The 21,077-nt window shown below is 36.8% G+C and overlaps 1 protein-coding gene across 1 annotated transcript; it reads left to right on the forward strand.

Moving 5' to 3' along the window:
• Positions 1-6,197: 6,197 nt before the first annotated feature.
• On the forward strand, positions 6,198-19,703 carry lmbrd2a (LMBR1 domain containing 2a). The gene is made up of 18 exons (XM_065251005.2): positions 6,198-6,327; positions 9,703-9,931; positions 10,105-10,208; positions 10,297-10,398; positions 10,596-10,763; positions 10,852-11,062; positions 11,168-11,242; positions 11,325-11,438; positions 13,582-13,765; positions 16,097-16,278; positions 16,435-16,568; positions 16,649-16,754; positions 16,939-17,036; positions 17,124-17,227; positions 17,568-17,614; positions 17,693-17,795; positions 19,240-19,339; positions 19,587-19,703. The coding sequence occupies exons 2-18, from the start codon at positions 9,758-9,760 to the stop codon at positions 19,648-19,650; spliced, it is 2,070 nt and encodes a 689-aa protein (XP_065107077.1). The 5' UTR covers positions 6,198-6,327; positions 9,703-9,757; the 3' UTR covers positions 19,651-19,703.
• The last annotated feature ends 1,374 nt before the right edge of the window (positions 19,704-21,077 follow it).

The raw sequence follows: 21,077 nt of genomic DNA on the forward strand, positions 1-21,077 counted from the left end.
TACCTTTTATTCTGACAGTCAGTCACTATTGCAAAATAAACCCTAAATGGTAGATTACTACGGAGCTCCTAAGGGGACATGGAGCAAAAATTAAAAAAAGTTTAGTATGGAGCTAGAAGAGTCTCAATAAAGATAAATGCACACACTACATTCACATATGCACACACAGGATTCATAAATACACACGCAGGATACACAAATGCACACAAAATTCACAAATGCACACACAAAATTTAAGAAGCACAGAAGATTCACAAATGCACACAAAATTCAGAAATGCACACAAAATGTATAAATACACAACCAATTCAGAAATGCAAACAACATTTGCAAATGCACTCAAGATTCACAAATGCACAGGACAAGATTCAGAAATGTATTTCTGATGCACACACAAATATATCTTGATTTACAAACTGTTTTTGGTCTGTGAACTTTACTGCATTTGTGTGTGAATTTTGAGACTCCTCTGACTTGGCTCGACACACAAATGCCTTTTTTTAAACAGGGAATGATCTGCAACCAATTAGATATCTCACTTGTTTTAGCCAATCACAAGAACGCACCCCACGTGGGGGATTGTTTACTTATAAGCCAATCACATGACCTTTAAGCTGGTTTGCCAACCGCCAATAAAAACGATAAAGAAGTAGTTTACACAGCGTGATATGCACGTGGTGCGGGCGCGAGCTAACGTTAGCGCGGTGAAGTTCTGCCTGTCAGTTGGTTGGTTGAGAATAATTGCAGATTATTCACATTGATATTGTAATCACGATTATCTGTATTTGGTGTCCAAACATACGTCCGAAACGCACAAAAATAAGCACAAATGGATAGTTGTAATTGAGGATTTTGGCGATTATAACAAGGAGATAACTAGCTAAACACTTTAAGTTCTACATACCGCTCCCCTGTGGTTGCCAGAAGCCATGTTGAGGTCTCAACCAACCAACTGACAGACTGAACTCCACCGCGCTAACGTTAGCTCGCGCCCGCACCACGTGCATATCATGCTGTGTAAACTTCTTCTTCTTCGGTTTTATTGGCGGTTGGCAAACCAGCTTAAAGGTCATGTGATTGGCTTATAAGTAAACGATCCCCCACGTGGGGTGCGTTCTTGTGATTGGCTAAAACAAGGGAGATATCTAATTGGTTGCAGATCATTCCCTGTTTAAAAAAAGGCATTTGTGTGTCGAGCCAAGTCAGGGGAGTCTCAAAATTCACACACAAATGCAGTAAAGTTCACAGACCAAAAACAGTTTGTAAATCAAGATATATTTGTGTGTGCATCAGAAATACATTTCTGAATCTTGTCCTGTGCATTTGTGAATCTTGAGTGCATTTGTAAATGTTGTTTGCATTTCTGAATTGGTTGTGTATTTATAAATTTTGTGTGCATTTCTGAATTTTGTGTGCATTTGTGAATCCTCTGTGCTTCTTAAATTTTGTGTGCATTTGTGAATCCTCTGTGCTTCTTAAATTTTGTGTGTGCATTTGTGAATTTTGTGTGCATTTGTGTATCCTGCGTGTGTATTTATGAATCCTGTGTGTGTATATGTGAATGTAGTGTGTGCATTTATCTTTATTGAGACTCTTCTAGCTCCATAGTTTAGTTTCTCTCGCGCACGTGAAACTATCGAGTTTAGTTTTGCATGCGCACATGAAACTATCGTGTGCGCACCTGAAAACTAAACGTAAAAAAATAATTCTGCACATAAAGGTTTCGCGTGAGCACATGAAAGTTTCACGTGAGCACATGAAACTAAACTTTAGATTTTTTTACTCTAATGTCACCTTAGGGGCCTGATAGATTACAACCCTGTCAGTCTCAAAAAAATATTTTTATAAAAAAGGTAAAAAACAACCTTCTGAGGTGAGCTCACTTGATTTGGGCCAGAAAACAAACACCCAAAACACTTTTGCACTCACACATGTGCTGAAACCCATTTGAGACACCTTAGTAAACTACATAGCAACGCCCTAGCAACTGACAAATTTTCACAAAAAACAACCATTTGAACATCTTAAAATCACTTTTCCTCACTTTAAAACTCTCCAAGAAGATTTTAACTCTGTCTCCCCACTGTGCATTTTGTCCATCTATCTGAGAGCAGTGATACAGTGTGTGGGGGTATCTCAGGGGAGCAGGCTGTATTTGGGGCAGGTGATGTGATCTGTTCTTTTCTCTATCCTCCAGAGAACGGATACAGTGGGAACTCTGGGAGTTCAGCGCCGGCTTTGTGTTTCTGTGGCATTGTGAGGTGGGGTTCCCAGGATCAGACTTCAAACGGAGCCTCCCCATGCTGCACTCGTTTTCTTTTACTGCACTCGCAGGACAAGGAGGACTAAGTACATTTTCCCTGAATAGATGTGACGATGTCAGGGTGCACGCTCACAAATAAAATGTTGTTTCTGGACCGGTTGTAGCGTTCAGAATAAAATCATTACTCGGATGTGATACGTGCTTAGTTTGATCTCTTTGCACGATTTGTTTGCACAGATATCTGTTACTTTAAACAAGCACAGTCTGAGAGTCTGATTTAATCGCTTAAAACCAGTCACGTGTTTGGACACACCTACTTCACTGTTATCCAGACTTTGAATATTACTGCGAGAGAATTATAATAAAGATATAAGTCTCATTTATTTTATAATGTTTTACAAGGAATTTTTTTTTAAAACAGACTACATAGAATATATATTAGGCGTTTTGTTGACATTAAATTTTTAATCAAGTGCACCCCACTTACAAAATTGAAATTTTGGATTGTAGCAGGACCATTACAAGAAAAGCTATAGTAACATTTGATAAGCTGCATGAGCTATATAATATAATATTAAACATGATTATTATCTGAATTATATTTTTGGCTTCTTTGAAAAAGTCACCCTTTATACAGCTCTGTGCATTTTCTCAACTGTGAAGGGCAATTTGAGGTATAATTTCCGGGGGGTTTCCCTTCTGGTCTCCCTAATTAAAGTTTAATTGCACCCTTGGATCTCGCTGGGAGGTTTATAAGAGAATTAAAAGAGTTTCAATGTATGGTGGATACTTGCTGGCTGCTTTTCATTCACCAGCCGATGCAACTCTGACATTATTTAGAAAAATAATTACATTTGTATTATTGTACAAAATTTAAAGTTTTTATCAGTAGTATTTCACATAGTTATTTTCAGTGGCGGCTGTGACTTCTTTATCCGAGGGAGCTCGATGAGAAGATCGTCACAACATGTATGTAGCCCGTCATGTGTGTGGTTTGTAAATTTTATAATATGTGTTCAGCGCATCAAGAGATCCTATATGCATCAAGTGTCTTGTCAAAATAAGTGCCTGCCGCAGACGCGTCTAAAGGGTTTATGATAAAAGAGATGCTCGCGTTTGCCAGATACTCGCATAATCTCAGGTGCAATCAGAGTTTACTATTAAGGGAGTGTCTTGCGTGTATTTTGTTAACGTGAGCGTCTCTTTTATCATAAACGGTTTTGAGGCGTGTGCAGCAGGCACTTATTTTGACAAAACACATGATGCACATGGAAACACTTGACGTGCAGAACACATATTTTGAAAACACAAGCAACACACATGACACTTCAAACACTTATTTTAAATTTGCGCCACTCGCATGAGCAGTCACAAGCCGCCACTGGTTATTGTTAAGTACCTGTTACTGATCCTTCATCTGGTAATTTTCTTATATTGGTACTTACAAAAACGTATCTGTCCATTTGGCAAAAGTTTTCTGTATTGTGCATGGTCACGTGACATGCAGATGAAATACATAAAATATATTTTTTTAATTAAGTGTTTTCGAATCCCCTGCCATTCCCTCGCAAGCCACCAGGGGCTCGCAAAACCCAGTTTAGAAAAGCCTGGTCTAAACTAACATAGACCTAAAGGATTTTAAAGAGCACCTATTGTCTGATTCACGTTGTACATTTCCTTTATGTTAACGATATGCAAAAGGTATAAATCTCAAAGTAAACGAAGATGCGAGTTATCGTCTCCAACGTAAATCTCTTTTCTTGGACTACAACAAACACAGGGACTGTAGGCAACAGTTTACTTCCTGGCATTGGTGATGTAGACAAGACCGACATTATCATAATTCCTCCCTCTTCTGACTCACAGCCTGTAAATTAACTCTTGTCAGCATTGCATTGTGCACGAATCTTTCAAACATGGTAAGGAGCGTCACATTTCCTGTTGACGTCAGAGGTATTCAGGCCAATCACAACATACAGATTAGCTGGCCAATCAGGGACACAGCGCTTTTCAAATCCGTGCGTTTTAGTGAAATCTGCTACAAAAAATTTACGGTATGTGGAAAATAATGCATTTTTTAACCATAAACCACACAAACACATTGTATTATACCAAATACACAAAATAACGTTGTTTTTAGCAATGAAATAGGTGCTCTTTAATATAACAATAAACAGCAGTCAAGTGTGTCTAAATGTTTGTTGTTGTAGATTTTAATTATCTTCAACTCATGGCCTACCAGATATGCACAAATCATTGTAAACAATTTGATTGGGAGGTATGGGACTAATCTAAACAGAAATGCAGGGTCAAGGATTTGCACACAATACTTTATGATAACTCACTTAAATATCTCAAAAAGATCTAAAATCATGTAAATAAACCTTCAGAGAGTAAAGCTGCCATCTAGCTGGGTTTGTAGTGGGTATTGTGTTTGCTCATCAATGGTAAGAATGTTTTGTAATGACCGTCTCATGCCAAGAACTGAATCCGGATCAGATGCCGCAGCTTTTGTGTACGGCATGATTTAGGTTTCTCTCGCTGACAATAGCGTATAAGCGGTTTCCTTCACTTTTTAATGAGTGCATTTCATGTAATAATCCAACCTTTACAATAGCGGTTTATAATAGAGTGAATATAAAGGACTCATGTGCAACAATAGGATTTTTTAGGTCTTTGTAGGGTTTCTGATTTCTGTCAACTGTCGTGGGAATAAACAGTTTCATAGATGAATGAATTTATGGCTTACAGAGGCACAACAGAGTTGGAATTTGAAACAAAAATAAAAATGATTGAATATAATGTAGAATTGGTGTAATGTTCAATACAAAATGTCAAATAGCACCACCTAGTGGAGAACACATAGTGATACTTTTTACTTTATTGACATTTTAGTTAGTACAATGTTATAATTTACAGTACCATGCATTATAATTAAATAACTATTATTACTATTATTCTGCATTGTGAAAAATAGCAAAAAATAAAGTGTCCAAATGTTTAACCCTATCATTACTGTAATATGGCACATTTGCAATTGAATGAATTCTGCAATGAAAATTGCAAAATTACAAAAACAATTTCTTAAAAGCATAAAAATATCCATCCAAGAAGAAGTGCCAGTAAGATTAGTGCTGTTTGGTATTAAATGGTTTAAGAGGACACAGATGGCTTCTTTAAGTACCAGCACACCTGTTACTTGTAGATAACTGCAGCAAATCCTGACACGATGCATGCTGGACATACCGTACATAAAAATTAAGATGGATGTACCAGATTTAAATGTTCAGGATTGGATCCTGTCTGTTGATGTGTTGGCTTCTCCGCTGCTGGACTGTATTGGGAATACTGAGTATGAGGACTGGGAATTGTGTCTGAGGTTACTGGAAAATCTGAGTTTGGATCTGATTGGTCAAGTGCAGTGTTTGCTGGAGGACCGGACTGTGTGTGTGACTCTCCTGGGCTCATTGTGGGCAGATGATCTTTTAACATGGGCCTTTCTGAACCTTTAGACAGAAACTGTACCATTTTTAACAAAACAGCAGAAGACAATTTTTAAAGAATTCAACTTGCAAGAAACCATTCGTTTATGTGTTGCATTATTGAGGTAGTAAAATAAAAAGGTATGTTTATATGACTTTTTTTACATAGCCTATTACAATTTCTTTAACTGTTTATCACATTTTCCATTAATGTTTTTGTTTCAATTTTGTTATTTTTTTCACATAAATTAACTAAGCGATCTAATATATTTGATTATTAATCACAGTTTCCATTATATATTTTTATTTATTTAAACTGTTTACATTTTTGCCTTAAACAAACTAAGATATCTTTAACAAAACTTGCAACAAAGATACAAAATAAACGTGAAGACTTTAGAGAAAACGACATATCCCATGATGCTCCGCGCGAACAGGAAGTACTCCGCTGAGTTACGTGTCACGTCTAGAGGTTCTGTACACAAATACCACAGGCTGTTTAATTTGGACCACGAGATGTAATAATTGTCAAACACCGGACCTTAGAGACTTTCTTCAGATACACTACAGTTTGTATTTAATGTAAGTTATCGTTCTGTTCTTTCTGTAGCATTTATTTGTCGATCAGATGATGAACTGAAGCTATGACAGAAAGGCTTTTACTTCAGGCTACAGTTTAACGTTATTACGCAATTATTACGTGTCGTGAAATAAGCGACCGGTCTTTCTCGTTATTCAGACTTAACAACATTTTAATCAACTTCTCCAAACTGATATGAGTTTTTAATGGTGTTAATCCAGTTTAACGAGATTTTTGTATTTTTCATTTTTGTGTCGTTATTTTTTTCCTATTGGGTTCAATGATATCTGTCTGATATATGTCTATCTATCTATTGTGTTTTGTCTGTCTGTCTATCTAGCTATGTGTCTATCTATCTATTGTTGTGTGTCTATCTATTTGTCTGTCTGTCTGTCTATCTATCTATCTTCTTATCTACTGTGTCTGTCTATATATCATATGTCTATGTATTGTGTTGTATCTGTCTGTCTATCTATCTATTGTTGTGTGTGTCTATCTATTTGTCGGTCTGTCTATCTATCTACTCTTTATGTCTATCTCTACTCTGTCTGTCTGTCTGTCTGTCTGTCTGTCTGTCTGTCTGTCTGTCTGTCTGTCTGTCTGTCTGTCTGTCTGTCTGTCTGTCTGTCTGCCTGTCTGTCTGCCTGTCTGTCTATGTATCTCCTTATCTACTGTGTCTGTCTGTCTGTCTATCTATCTATCTATTGTGTCTTTCTATGAGGCTGTTTACACTTGGCATTAACATGCGTTTTCATCGATCGGATCACAAGTGGACGAGAGAGACACATTGCGTTTACACCTGGTATTTAAATCCGTCTCTTTTGTCCACTTTCGACCGCATCTATCCTGAATACTGTGAGGGGGTGGTCTGTGAGACGGGGGGCGAGTCTCTCTGCTGTCATTCAAACGCGAGCGGGAGTAATTATGAGTTTATATGGACGCAAACTTATATTATGTCGTAGCCCGCTGCTTGTTTAGCAAGTATACATGCTGCACAGTGTTTTGTACGTTTATTTGTTGGAGCTTTCTCTGAATTTTCAGCGCAATTGATGAAATAGGATCGCGCAACTTTCACGCTTTCAAAACGAAACTACGGAGAACACCCCGCAGTAGTTTTATCAATGAAAGGCTAAAAATAGCGCTGTTCACCGTATGTTCACGGCAGAAGTAAAAAAAGACGTAAAATTAGTGTTTAATACCTCAGATTAGATAAATGGGCGGAGAGAAGGCGGTCGCATGTAGCTGTTCGAACGCATTCAACCACATTGCGTTCCGCAACTCCAAAGCGATCCGATCGAAAGTGGTTTCGACTACCTCTGGATGTGGTTGAAAGTGGTCGAAAGTGGACGCGTTCAAAACGTTTTGAACACCGTTTACACCTGGCATTAACGTCGTCCACTTGTGATCCGATCGACGAAAACGCATGTTAATGCCAAGTGTAAACAGCCTCTATGTGTTGTGTTGTATCTGTCTGTTTGTCTATCTATTGTTGTGTGTCTATCTATTTGTCGGTCTGTCTATCTATCTATCTACTCTTTATGTCTATCTCTACTCTGTCTGTCTGTGTATATCCTTATCTACTGTGTCTGTCTATCTATCTATCTATCTATCTATCTATCTATCTATCTATCTATCTATCTATCTATCTATCTATCTATCTATCTATCTATCGTGTCTTTATATGTATTGTGTTGTATTTGTCTGTCTGTCTGTCTGTCTATCTATCTATTGTTGTGTGTCTATCTATTTGTCTGTCTGTCTGTCTGTCTATCTATCTACTCTTTATGTCTATCGCTACTCTGTCTGTCTGTCTATCTGTCTATCTGTCTGTCCATCTATTGTGTATATCTATTGTGCCTATCTATGTATTGTGGTCTGTCTGTCTGTCTATCTATCTATCTTATCTGTCTGTCTGTCTGTCTGTCTGTCTATCTATCTATTATGTCTATCTATCTATTGTTGTGTGTCTATCTATTTGTTTGTCCGTCTGTCTATCTATCTACTCTTTATGTCTATCTCTAATGTGTGTGTGTGTGTGTGTGTGTGTGTGTGTGTGTGTGTCTGTCTGTCTGTCTGTCTGTCTGTCTGTCTGTCTGTCTGTCTGTCTATCTATCTATCTCCTTATCTACTGTGTCTGTCTGTCTGTCTATCTATCTATATATTGTGTCTTTCTATGTATTGTGTTGTATCTGTCTGTCTGTCTATCTATCTATTGTTGTGTGTCTATCTATTTGTCTGTCTGTCTATCTACTCTTTCTGTCTATCTCTACTGTGTCTGTCTATCTATCTACTGTGTCTGTCTGTCTGTCTATCTATTTCTGTCTGTGCATCTATCTATCTATCTATCTATCTATCTATCTATCTATCTATCTATCTATCTATCTATCTACCCACCTACCTACCTACCTACCTACTTATCTACTTATATCTACCTATCAACTGTGTCTGTCTATCGGTCTCTGTCTGTCTGCTGTGTCTATCTGTCTGTCTGCTGTGTCTATCTGTCTGTCTGTCTGTCTGTCCGTCCATTCATTCAGTCTGTTTGTCTACTGTGTATGTTTGTCAGCTGTGTCTACCTGCCTGTCTGTCTTTGTCTGTCTGTCTGTCTATCTATCTAATGTGTCTGTCTGTCTGTCTGTTCTCTATCTATCTATCTATCTATCTATCTATCTATCTATCTATCTATCTATCTATCTATCTATCTATCTATCTATCTATCTATCTATCTTTCTATCTATCTATCTATCTATCTATGAGCGATGACTCACCAAGGTATTCACTAAATTAGCCGTTCTTATGAACCGATCTTTCTGTTTACTTTTGTCATCATAGGGCTCTTTAATGCGGGTGCAATATGAAACCATTTTTACGCAGTGCAAACATTTTTACAACCTGTTGCTCGTGTGACCTGCAAATTTTGATTTCTCTCTTTGCCTTTACAGAGAGAGATATGTGTATTTTCTATGAGGATTCGCTCCAGTCCTAACATGCAGCGTGACGCATTTTCACATTCCCATCAAACAATGTATACTACATATATATCTATCGCAGACATTGCACCTACATGTCGAAAGCTTGTTATTTGTATGCATTTTGACGTTTAAACTTTCATTTAACTCTTATCTGCGGCGCATACACCTCATGCACGCACAAAGACAACCTGTCATTTAGCACAAATACAGAGCAAAGATCTCTATGCAGGACACCGGCCCTCCAGGATCGAGTTTGGGCACCCCTGATTTACTCTGTCTGTCTATATGTATAATATAGTGGTAGTTCAAAGGCATTTGTATGGATTGATACTATGGATAAATAAGTTAATATTGTTTAAACTAGAACTAAGCGTTCTGATTTATGACATTGTTGTGTTCACACAGAGCTTGCATTGATGGCTTGTGACAGATCGTGAGACGGAGAGAAACAGCAATCAGAATGAGCGGAGCGGCTCTTGCGCTGGAGGTGGTGGTGGTCTTCTTCCTCGCCCTCTTCCTGCTTCATCGCTATGGAGATTTTAGGAAGCAGCACAGGATGGTGCTGTTCGCCACCCTCCTCGCCTGGTTCCTGTGCTTCCTCATCGTCTTCATCCTTCCACTGGACGTCAGCACGGTGAGAGAGAAACTTTTTGGGTTTAGGGGTAACTTAAAGGTTGTAGGTTCGATTACCATCAGGCTTATAATCTGTCACTATCATTGTCATTGTGTTAACAACCTGGTTTTAAATACACCACATTACAAACTCAATTCCTGAGACCTGTTGTTTTTTTTTGTTAACATCCACAGACCATATATAACCAGTGTAAGATTGATAATCAGGTGCACCAGGTGGCAAGCGACACTTTGAGCCCTGATAACTCCTCCAACTCTTCAGTACTTCCAACACAAAAGTAAGTAGGTTTGTTTTGATCTATTTTAAGTGTAGTATAAAACTAATCCTTAAACTTTTCAACATTACCTCATCTCTCCTGATTTCAGGATACCTAGTAAGATCTGTTTTAAACCATGGAGTTACATCCCAGATGGAATTCTGCCAGTGTTTTGGAGGGTTGTGTACTGGACCTCACAGTTTTTAACCTGGTACGCGACATTTCTGTGAAAATAAAATCTTGAAATCTTTACTACTGACTGTTACTCAGTCATAGATGCTCCAAATCTCATCATTAGATTACGAGACTTTAGCCTGAACTTCACCATCAGGGTCACATTCACATATATTTTTCTCTTGCTGTTATATTTATAGCTTAAATAATAAATCAATAATTTTTTGTCCATAGGCTTTTGATTCCCTTCATGCAGTCGTATGCACGTTCGGGAGGTTTCTCAATCTCAGGGAAGATTAAAACGGCTCTTATAGAAAACGCCATTTATTATGGCACATACCTGCTCATCTTCTGCTCTCTGCTCATCTACGTCGCCGTCAGCCCGCAGTGGCATCTCTCCTGGTTTGTGTCGTGCCCACTTCTTGCTTTTTGAACCAATCACGGCACATCATATAGTTCTTTAATTTGTAAACCGTTATCTCTTGTGTAGGTATGACTTGCGGACGATCGGCATTACAGCGGCTAATACCTGGGGTCTATTCCTGCTGGTGTTGTTGCTTGGATACGGCTTGGTAGAAATCCCGCGCTCTTTTTGGAGGGCATCGTGCCATGGGCATCTGCTGGCAAAGACGTATTTTAAAGCAGCAAAGTTAATGACGGAAAAAGCGGATGCTGAGGAAAACCTGGAGGATGCCATGGAGGTGAGGGGCACGGTTTTATTGGTCATTGGTGATAGTTTCGAAATGGCCATGTGCTGGTGATGTATGATGTAACTGTGATATAAAATTATATTTATTGTTTCATAGGATGTCCGAAGAGTTAATGAAACGATCAAATACAACCATCCGCTGAGGAAGTGCATCGATACTATTCTGAGAAAGGCAAGTGAGCTTTGCTGTTTGTGCGGTGTGGATAGTTGTGAGTAATATTATGCATATAGCATAACCTGTGTGTCGTCCACAGTGTCCTGTAGAGTACCAGGAGAAGCTGGGCAGGAACATGGACGATTATGAGGACTTTGATGATAAAGGAAACCCTTATCCGAGTAAAACGAGTTTAGTCAAACTACATAAACAGGTAATAATATTGTTAAATAATCTAAGAAACAACCCCTTAACTGGTGCCATCCCATGAGCGGGACACCTTTCAATATTCTGCATGTAAATTTTAACCCATCACAACAAACTGTATATCATTGGAAAAGTCTAAGAGTCTAGAATACATATTTCAACCATCTTTTATAAAATAAATTATGTATGGAGAATATCTGATTCATTTATTAAAAGAGTGTGCCTCAAAACATTTATATCCTGCTAAATGTCACTGTCCCCCCAGCAAGACGCCTATGTTTACTTCAGTGTTTTGCATGTGAATACTTATCCAATCATGACAAACTATATATTTTTGAACTATAAACCATTTTGGGAAAATTATGACGTAGTGAGAGTCACTTTCTAAAATTTCACAGGGCCACATGTGGACCCAATTTGTTTTTATATAAGTATAGCACTTATACCCTATTTTAAACCTAAACAATCTTGATAGCTATATATCGTTGAAAAGCTCTAAGAGTGTAGTTTTCATATATCATCACTATTTTGGGGACAAATGACGTAGTGAGAGTCAGTTTCTAAAAGGTCACAGGCATACAGGTAGGCCCAATTTGTTTTTACATATTTATAACAATAAACCCCTACTCTAAACTTAAAAAACATTGACAAACTATATATCACTGAAAAAACACTCAGAATGTTTTCATATTTCAAGGTCTTCTGATGATAGAAATGATATATTTTTTGTTACATGACCCCCCCCCCCCCCCATAGGAATGTATATTAATTATTATATATTCATAACACTATATTCTATTATAAATCTTAAAAAATTTTGACAATTTAAATATCATTGAAAAGCTCTAAGAATATAGTTTATAATTCAAAACATTTTAGTATTAATAATAATGCAGTGACTGTAATTTATTAAATTGTGACAAAAGTTTTCAGCAAACCGTTGACACCTAGTGGCCGTTGTTGGTAAAACCACTAAATGTGTGACACAAACAATATTTTTTAATTTGAAGATTTTTAACTAAAAATTTGGATCAGAACCAACTAGTTAATATTTATGTCTTAAATTTGTAGCATTTCCGGTGTGAAACAATATAATTTTTATAATTTTATGTATAAAAAATATACTTACTTTTATTTATTACAATAAATGTAAAGTGCTATAACATTTTTTTTTACCTTTAGACACTTTACATTTTTTAACCTTTAGACACTGTGAAAACTTTAAAAGTGTCTTCTTTAAAACAAGACCAATATTAGGATTCTAGACCAAAAAGTACCTGGGTTATATTAATTTAAATTTGTACATCACCACTCAAAAAGGGCTGCGTCAGGGGTCTCCAACGTAGTGCCAAAGCACATTCTTTTAATAGTCTCAATTGTAATATTTATTTATTACATATTTTCATATTAGCTTGGCATGGTTTATGTATGTTAACATTTTAAACAATATGAAAACATGTCAACAAGTAAAATAAAAATAAATAAAATCAACAAATAAAAAAAAACGTTTTAAGTAGATTATATCAAAAAGTAGCCCTCCTGATTGTTTTATCCATTGTGGTAGCCCTTGCTCACAACAAGGTTGGAAACCACCTGGTTTAAACTATTTGTTATTTATATTAAAATATATGTATGTATATGTATATGTATTTGTATATGTTATGCCGTTATTAGGGATGCACCGATACTGGTATCGGGTATCGGGCTCGATACCACATTTTCTAAAGTACTCGTACTCGTTAAAAGTCCCCCGATACCTGGAATCGATACCACGGTCTGAGAAATGTCTATGTTTGAGCGGCGTGTAAGGGGTTAATGCCTCTTGTGTTGTCCAAAGAGGCAGAGTTTACAACAAACTGGAAAACTAGTCCTTTGTTTTTTTGTTAAATTATATGACTAAAGCTGTTACCTGTAAATTTAAATCATGTTTTTTTATTAAGTACTCCGTATCGGTATCGGCAAGTACTGAAATGCAAGTACTCGTATTCCAAAAAAGTGGTATCGGTGCATCCCTAGCAGTTATCTAAGGGTTAGTGGGCTGAAAGGTTATGAACAATTAAAATGTGATTGTAGGTGAACTTCAGGGAAATGTTTTTGCATAGTTTGCTCCCTTTCAGAGAAATGCATTGTCATTCTCATGTGTTTATCAGGTGATCTATGCTGTTCAGAGGCATAATCGCACACAGGTACAGTGGCAGATTCTGTTGGACGAGGCTTTTCACTTAGAGGATGTGGCCAAAAATGAGACGAGCCCCACCCACCAATTCAGTCACAGTTTCCCCTCTACAGAAACACCGGGATGGGTCAGCAAATACCTGTACACACCCACTGCAGGTGAGAATAGTCATAAATACCTTCATAGACTTTTTGTGGACACAATACAATACTTTGAGCTCTTTTATGCACACCTGCAGCGCGACCTGTAACCCTTTTAAAGCCTCTTAACAATTTCTGTTTCAAATTCAGGTCAAAAACACTTTGAAATTAAAACAAGGCATTCATATGAACCCGCTCATGCTGCGAGTTAAAATTTTCTTATCAAGAAAGCAATTATTTGTTGATTTTCAAACTAGTTTTTCTGTTTAATAACCAATGAGCGAGGAATAAATCAATATTTGAACACTTAGGTTACACTTAAAACATATCAATGTCAAGTGGCATTTCTTTTACAAATTGTGAACACAAACACACTTTTTAAAGCAAATATGTGTGTAAGTTTTTAATTATCATGAAACAATAGATTAAGCGTCAGATAGATTCAAAATATAGACAATAAATCTTCCAGACTCCACATTGTACCTGGGTGCTATCAGCAAAAAATCTTAATCTTGTTTACGGTTGCAAAATTCTTGGAATTCTGGAATCTTTCCATGGAAATTGCACAGTATTATATGGGAATTGTGGCACACGGGTAAAGATAAGTCTAATTTTGAGGAAGCTAATGTTTGAATGTGATACAGTTTGTATAAATTACCCAAAATAATTTTTTGCATGAAAAAAATGAACATTTGAAGTTTGTTTCTAGTACTTACCATTTTTTTTTTTTCAATTCAATTTTATTTATATAGCGCTTTTCACAAAAGTCAATTGTTTCAAAGCAGCTTTACATAAATAGAAGCAGTGAAAGCACAGAAAAACGACAGATAGCACAACAAAATACAAAATAAATTTGCTGCGGCTATGACTCAATATTATAAGTGCACGTATTACTAAAGCAACGTCTAGAAGAGGAAGCTAAGTAAAGCCCAAAAAAAATTGCCCATTCTTGGACAATTACACCAAATGTGACAGAAGTGCAAACTTTACCCCATAGGTGGGGTTAATTGTAACAGGCAGGGGGTTAGTTGTAACACTTGCTAAAAAATTAAGTTTGCAGGCAAATATTTCAATACTATTTTGTCTATATACTTAAAGTGGATATTGTTTATATATCTGTCTATAATATACAGGTTTTTACAGTATTCATCCCTCATCTAACCACAGTTCAATTATAAATGGATACAAATGTCTAAATATGTGAGGAAAAGCAGCACAATTATGACAAAACATTTTTTTATGTGACCCAGTCTGTAATAACCATACTACAGTTTCAAAATCAAATTCTGAGATATTGAGCATCAAAGTTTGATTTTAGCCGTTCATTTCATTATGATTTCAATCTTTGAAGTGATCTTATTCAATCAATATTAAAGATATGAACAAAAATACATTTGACACAATTTTTGATAAAACAGGCACATTTATTTTGTTGGCAGCCAGCAATCATAAGTGCGTAGCCGTTTTAAAACAACGGCAAGAATTACACTAACGTTAGTGGTTTTCATATCGTAAGTGCTGAGGGGTTAGTAACACCGCTGGGTGAAAATATTTTCAAGCCCACCAAAAAGTTGCTAAGAGCTGCAGACATATTTAAAAACGATGCTATGCTTTAGTCAACAAGACACTGATTATTAAAGGTGCATTGTGTAACTTTCAAAAGGATCTCTTGACAGAAATGCAATATTATATACATTACTATATTATCAGTGGTGTATAAAGACCTGACATAATGAACTGTATTGTTTTTATTATCTTAAAATGAGGCGTTTTTATCTACATACACCACGGGTTCCCTTACATGCACTGCAAAAAATTATTTAAGAAAAAAAATTCTTTGTATTTTTGTCTTGTTTTCATTAAAAATATCTAAAAATTCTTAAATTAAGATGCTTTTTCTTGATGAGCAAAATGACCCAAGAAAATAAGTGTAGTTTTTAGACCAAACATATCAAATTTAAGTGATTTTGTGCATAAAACAAGCAAAAAAAAATCTGCCAATGGGGTAAGCACATTTTTCTTGAATTTAGTGTTTAAGAAAAATGTTCAAGATTTTTTGCTTACCCTATTGGCAGATTTTTTTGCTTGTTTTATGCTCATCAAGAAAAAGCATCTTAATTTAAGAATTTGTAGATATTTTTACTGAAAACAAGACAAAAATACTAAGAAAACTTTTTCTTGAAAATCATTTTTTGCAGTGTGTGGACTGCAATTCACAATCTCACCACTAGATGTTGCTAAAAATCTTCACAGTGGACCTTTAAATCTCTCTCTCTCTCTCTCTCTCTCTCTCTCTCTCTCTCTCTCTCTCTCTCTCTCTCTCTCTCTCTCTCTCTCCCTCTCTCTCAGAGTGGTACTGGGAGTGTGTTTTTCGGCGCTGGTGTTATCGTGTTCTGGCTGTGGTTTTGTGCGTGTTCTCCGCAGCGGTGGTTTGGTCTGAATGTACCTTCTTTAGCACACAGCCCGTTCTGTCGCTCTTTGCCGTCTTCATCCAACTCGCCGAGAGAGACTACAACTACGTTTACATAGAGGTGAGGAAGTTTCACACACTGGTGTTTCGCCTGACTAAACAGGCAAACTGATTGGTCAACATTTAATTATTATTTTAAAGGCAAACGAATGTGTATACAATCTAGCTCTGTGCATTCAGTGGGACCCCCTAAAGATGTTTTTTCTTTGTCCACCAGATGGCGTGTTTTGTCACCATATTTTACCTGTGTTACTGCGTGTACTCGACCGTGTTCAGAATCCGAGTGTTTAACTATTACTACTTGGCTCCTCATCACCAGACAGACGCATACAGCTTGCAGTTTAGCGGGATGTAAGAGAAAAAGCGTGAATATAAAATAAATTGTGATTTTGTTTAAAGTTATGAAAAATGTAATTCTGTATGTTCTGCAGGTTATTTTGTCGTCTGACGCCTCCGCTGTGTCTGAATTTTCTGGGTGTGATTCATATGGACTCTACCATCTCACACCAGCAGAGACAGCAAACAGCGTACACTTCGGTAGGGCTTTATACACATGATCATCGTATATATATACTGTATACGAATAAATAGGAATGCATCAATATATCGCCCTATAATAAAAAAATTAGAAAACAGCCGATGATCAGGGCACATTATATACTGCATCACTCCATTATCTTCACTATCTTTCTCTCCCTTCTTATGTCTTTTTTTCTGTTAGATAATGGGATCCATGCAGGTCCTGTCGTTCATCGCTAATGTATTTTATATATATTATCCCATGCTAATTGTTCTCCTCTGCATTGCCACATACTTCAGGTGAGATCTTGTATTGTATAAAAGTATTATCATGAATCCTGTCGGGTGATGAATGTCTGGTTAAGTGTTGCTGTGCGTTTCTCTTAGTTTGGGTACACGCTGTTTAAACCTGCTGGGCTTTCAGCAGTTCATGGGAGAGAACGATCTGACCTCAGACCTGGTGGATGAAGGGAAAGAGCTCATACGTAGAGGTACCACCACACATCATATCCCTTCGGTTTTCATAGTCCACGTCTGTTGACTTTCATGACATCTGTTTTCTGGTGTGTCCACCTAAAAGTTGGAGAGAAAAGCACACATTTTTCACATAGGGCAGAAAAATGATGACATCATCTTGCACTTGTGGGCATATCCAAATATTTGTATATTTCTATATTTTACCCCAATTTACTATTAACCGTATCAAATGCTTTGAAGCTGTGATGTAAAAAAGAGGATTTAAAAGAAATATATATAAATCAACACATTTCACGACATCTAGATCACATGCTCGTATTGCTCTTGAGTCTACTCTTCTGTTTCTTTCTGCAGAGAAAAGAAAACGTCAGAGGACAGAAGATGGAGAGAGCCGGCGCAGAGTGAGTTTCTGTTAAATAAACTGAGATGATTTTACAGATTTGTGACTGTGTGAACATCACCATTCATCTGTCTGTCAGGAATGGAGAGATCGTTATGGTGAACAGAGACAGCGATACACAGGGAAGAACAGAAACTCGTACTCGGAGTTATCGGACGGCTCCAGTACAGACACGGGCATAGGTTAGTTATTATCACAAAACTCTTTACTTCATCACCATTAACACGTATATTCACACCGGGAATTAACGATTACTGTAATGCATTGCTATATACTATTATGAATGATTGATGCATCAATGCATAAAAACAAATAATCAATTATTAAAAAAGCAGTGCATGCACACGCAAAGTTTAAATGCGGGGCTTTGACAAGAAAGACGAGAGAGCCGCAACAGTAAAAGTGTGTGAGACACAATTACCTGTGCAGTAGAGGTCTAAAGAAATGTACTTGACTCAAAATCACTTTTTACCCAACATGCATAAATCAAAAGTGCACAAGTCTGATTTTTTTTAAGTTTAAACCATCCATGTTGCACAGTGTGATAAGGTCAATGATCTTATAGGAGTGCAACAATCCTGCAGTGTATTTCGGGCCTAAGGGATTAGTCCATGTTCTTAAAAAAGCCAGATAATTTACTCACCACCATGCCATCCAAAATGTTGATGTCTTTCTTTGTTTAGTTGAGAAGAAATTATGTTTTTTTTTTTGAGGAAAACATTCCAGGATTTTTCTAATTTTAATGGACTTTAATGGACCCCAACACTTGGCAGTTTCAACGCAGCTTCAAAGGACTCTAAACAATCTCAAATGAGTCATAAGGGTCTTATCTAGCAAAACGATTGTCATTTTTGGCAAGAAAAATAAAAAAGCACTTTTAAACCACAACTTCTCGTCTTCCTCCGGTCCTGTGACGCCTCAGTGCGACCTCGCAATACGTCATCACGTCAAGAGGTCACGGATGACGTATCGAAACTACGCCCCAGTGTTTACAAGTTTGGAGAAAGAGGACCGTTCTGACGTTGTTGAATGTCGAATGATACTAATTAATGTCTTTGTGTCCGTTTATTGTTTAAAATGGTCCGCAAATGTGCGTTTCATATATGTAACACGTGACCTTTCAACATCAATACGCAATTACGTGAGGTCGCACTAACGCATCACAGGACCGGAGGAAGATGAGAAGTTGTGGTTTAAAAGTGCATATTTTTTATTTTTTGTTTGCCAAAAATGACAATCGTTTCGCTAGATAAGACCCTTATGCCTCGTTTGAGATCTTTTAGAGTCCTTTGAAGCTGCAATTTTAAACTGCATTAAAACTGTTAAGTGTTGGGGTCCATTAAAGTCCAGAAAAATCCTGGAATGTTTTCCTCAAAAACATAATTTCTTCTCAACTAAACAAAGAAAGACATCAGCATTTTGGATGACATGGTGGTGAGTAAATTATCTGGATTTTTTTTAAGAAAATGGACTAATCCTTTAAGATGTCAGCTGTTGGTGTCGTGCATCTGCAATGCTTTTAATGTTTTTCTAGTGGTATTAACAGGCCTTCAGTGTTACTTAAAACGTGAAATGTTTTGAGCAATAATCATGAAGGAAACTGAATATTTGCTTGTGTGTGCACAGCTCAGACTCGTAGAGATCGCAGTGACAAGACTGAGTTACTGCAGGATGTGGAACCACTGGACTATAATGAAGATGAACCGCTGGATACAGAAGACAGAAGGTCTGAAATACAGCTCACAAAGCAGACACACACCATAGTTTATAATATTATCAACATTTATACATATAACACAAATAAGTCAGGACACAAAACACAAATGAAACTGAGACTTACCAGAAAGAATGATGTATTAAAGCAGATTCCCATAATATAAAAACTCACCAGAGCTTTTTAATAGTCATGTTTCGAAATGATGTTCACAACTGAGATCAGTCTGAAGTAAATGATTGTTGTTGTTTTTCTGTAGATACACTGGAGGGCATTACCTCTCTACCTCCGCATCTCGCTCTCGCATCTTCGACGATGTATGAGGAGGAGGAGGACAACAACAACAGTGAAACTTTGCACTTTTTTACTTCATACTCTTCAAGAAGGAACCACGACTTGAACGGTTCTGTGTGTCTTTCTGTAAAGTGTTTTCATGTGTGTGTGTATGTGGACGGACTCACCTCTCACCAGCCCTTAACTTCCTGATGATGCCAGACTACAACATACACAGACATAGTGTGCACTGCTCACTTTCAAGGACATGAAGGTTCTTACCCTTCAGCATAGTGAATATTTTCCGGTTGTGGCTGAAAAGAGTCACAATAAACATCTTTTAAATATTATTTCACGGTTTCATATATTGTATACATTGGATAGATGATTCGGAGTGAATTGTTTTTGTGTAAACCAATCACAATATAGTTTAGAAGGAGTCAGGATTTGGGTCACCCAGATGCATGAGGGTTGCAAGGGTGCCTTTCTACATCCAATACTCTGACCTTTCACCCTCATGAGGGTCACCAGCACATCCCCTATAAAAGGAAACAACTTCTTGTGTCATGTATAACAGATCATGATTTCAGTCACACTTCTCATAGTTTCTTCATTAATTTACCAATGAAAATCTTTTGGTAGCAATTCATCGGTTTTGTTGTACTGTAAACCTGGAGGAGTCTTCTGGACATTTATTTACTGATCAAACAATGAATGCATATGAACATGATTTCATGTTTTACTTTTCCAGTTTTGTTCTATTTATTACAAATGTTGGTCTGTGTTTGTTTCCCTAAACTAATATGAAATATCTGCCCAGTGCTACTGAAGGATATTGAAGGATGATTTGTGGGGGTTTTTTGGAGAAGACACACCAATCTTTATTGCAGCTATGTGTTTTATAATTTCTTGTTTGGATTTTCTTGAAATCCTAAAATTAAAAAAACTGAAATTTACAAATCTGTGGAGTTTTTTTCAAAGACTTTTATATTGACATACAGGCCGTTTCTCAATCCGAAGGCTGCAGCCTTCAGAGGTCGCATTTCCAGGATGCATAATCATAAAGATGGTCTTATTTCAGAATATTATCAATTATAAAGTTGACTATAATTCTTAGTTAATTGTAAAATGTTGTAATATGCTTATGTCTTGCGAATGTAATGCTCAGTTTTTTTTTATATCATCAACAAGTATAAAACACATTTTTGTTCAATGCCACATGAACATGAGGTATTACTTACACATTGTTCACAAGTTATCAGAAAATAAAATAAAAAAAATTACAAAAAATTGAGTATTTTTAAAATATTAAATGTTTTTTTGTTCTTAACTTTTTCCAAAGGGGTACTGTATAATTTGAAATCATTTATAAAATGTGACAGGTTTGGTTTACAAAGGGCCCATTTTGTTTTATGTATATGATACTTTCCTAATACAATAAATAGCTGTATAATATACTGTTCATTACTTTCCAAAA

This window comes from Paramisgurnus dabryanus, chromosome 5, assembly GCF_030506205.2.
Source record: "Paramisgurnus dabryanus chromosome 5, PD_genome_1.1, whole genome shotgun sequence".
Lineage (NCBI taxonomy): Eukaryota > Metazoa > Chordata > Actinopteri > Cypriniformes > Cobitidae > Paramisgurnus > Paramisgurnus dabryanus.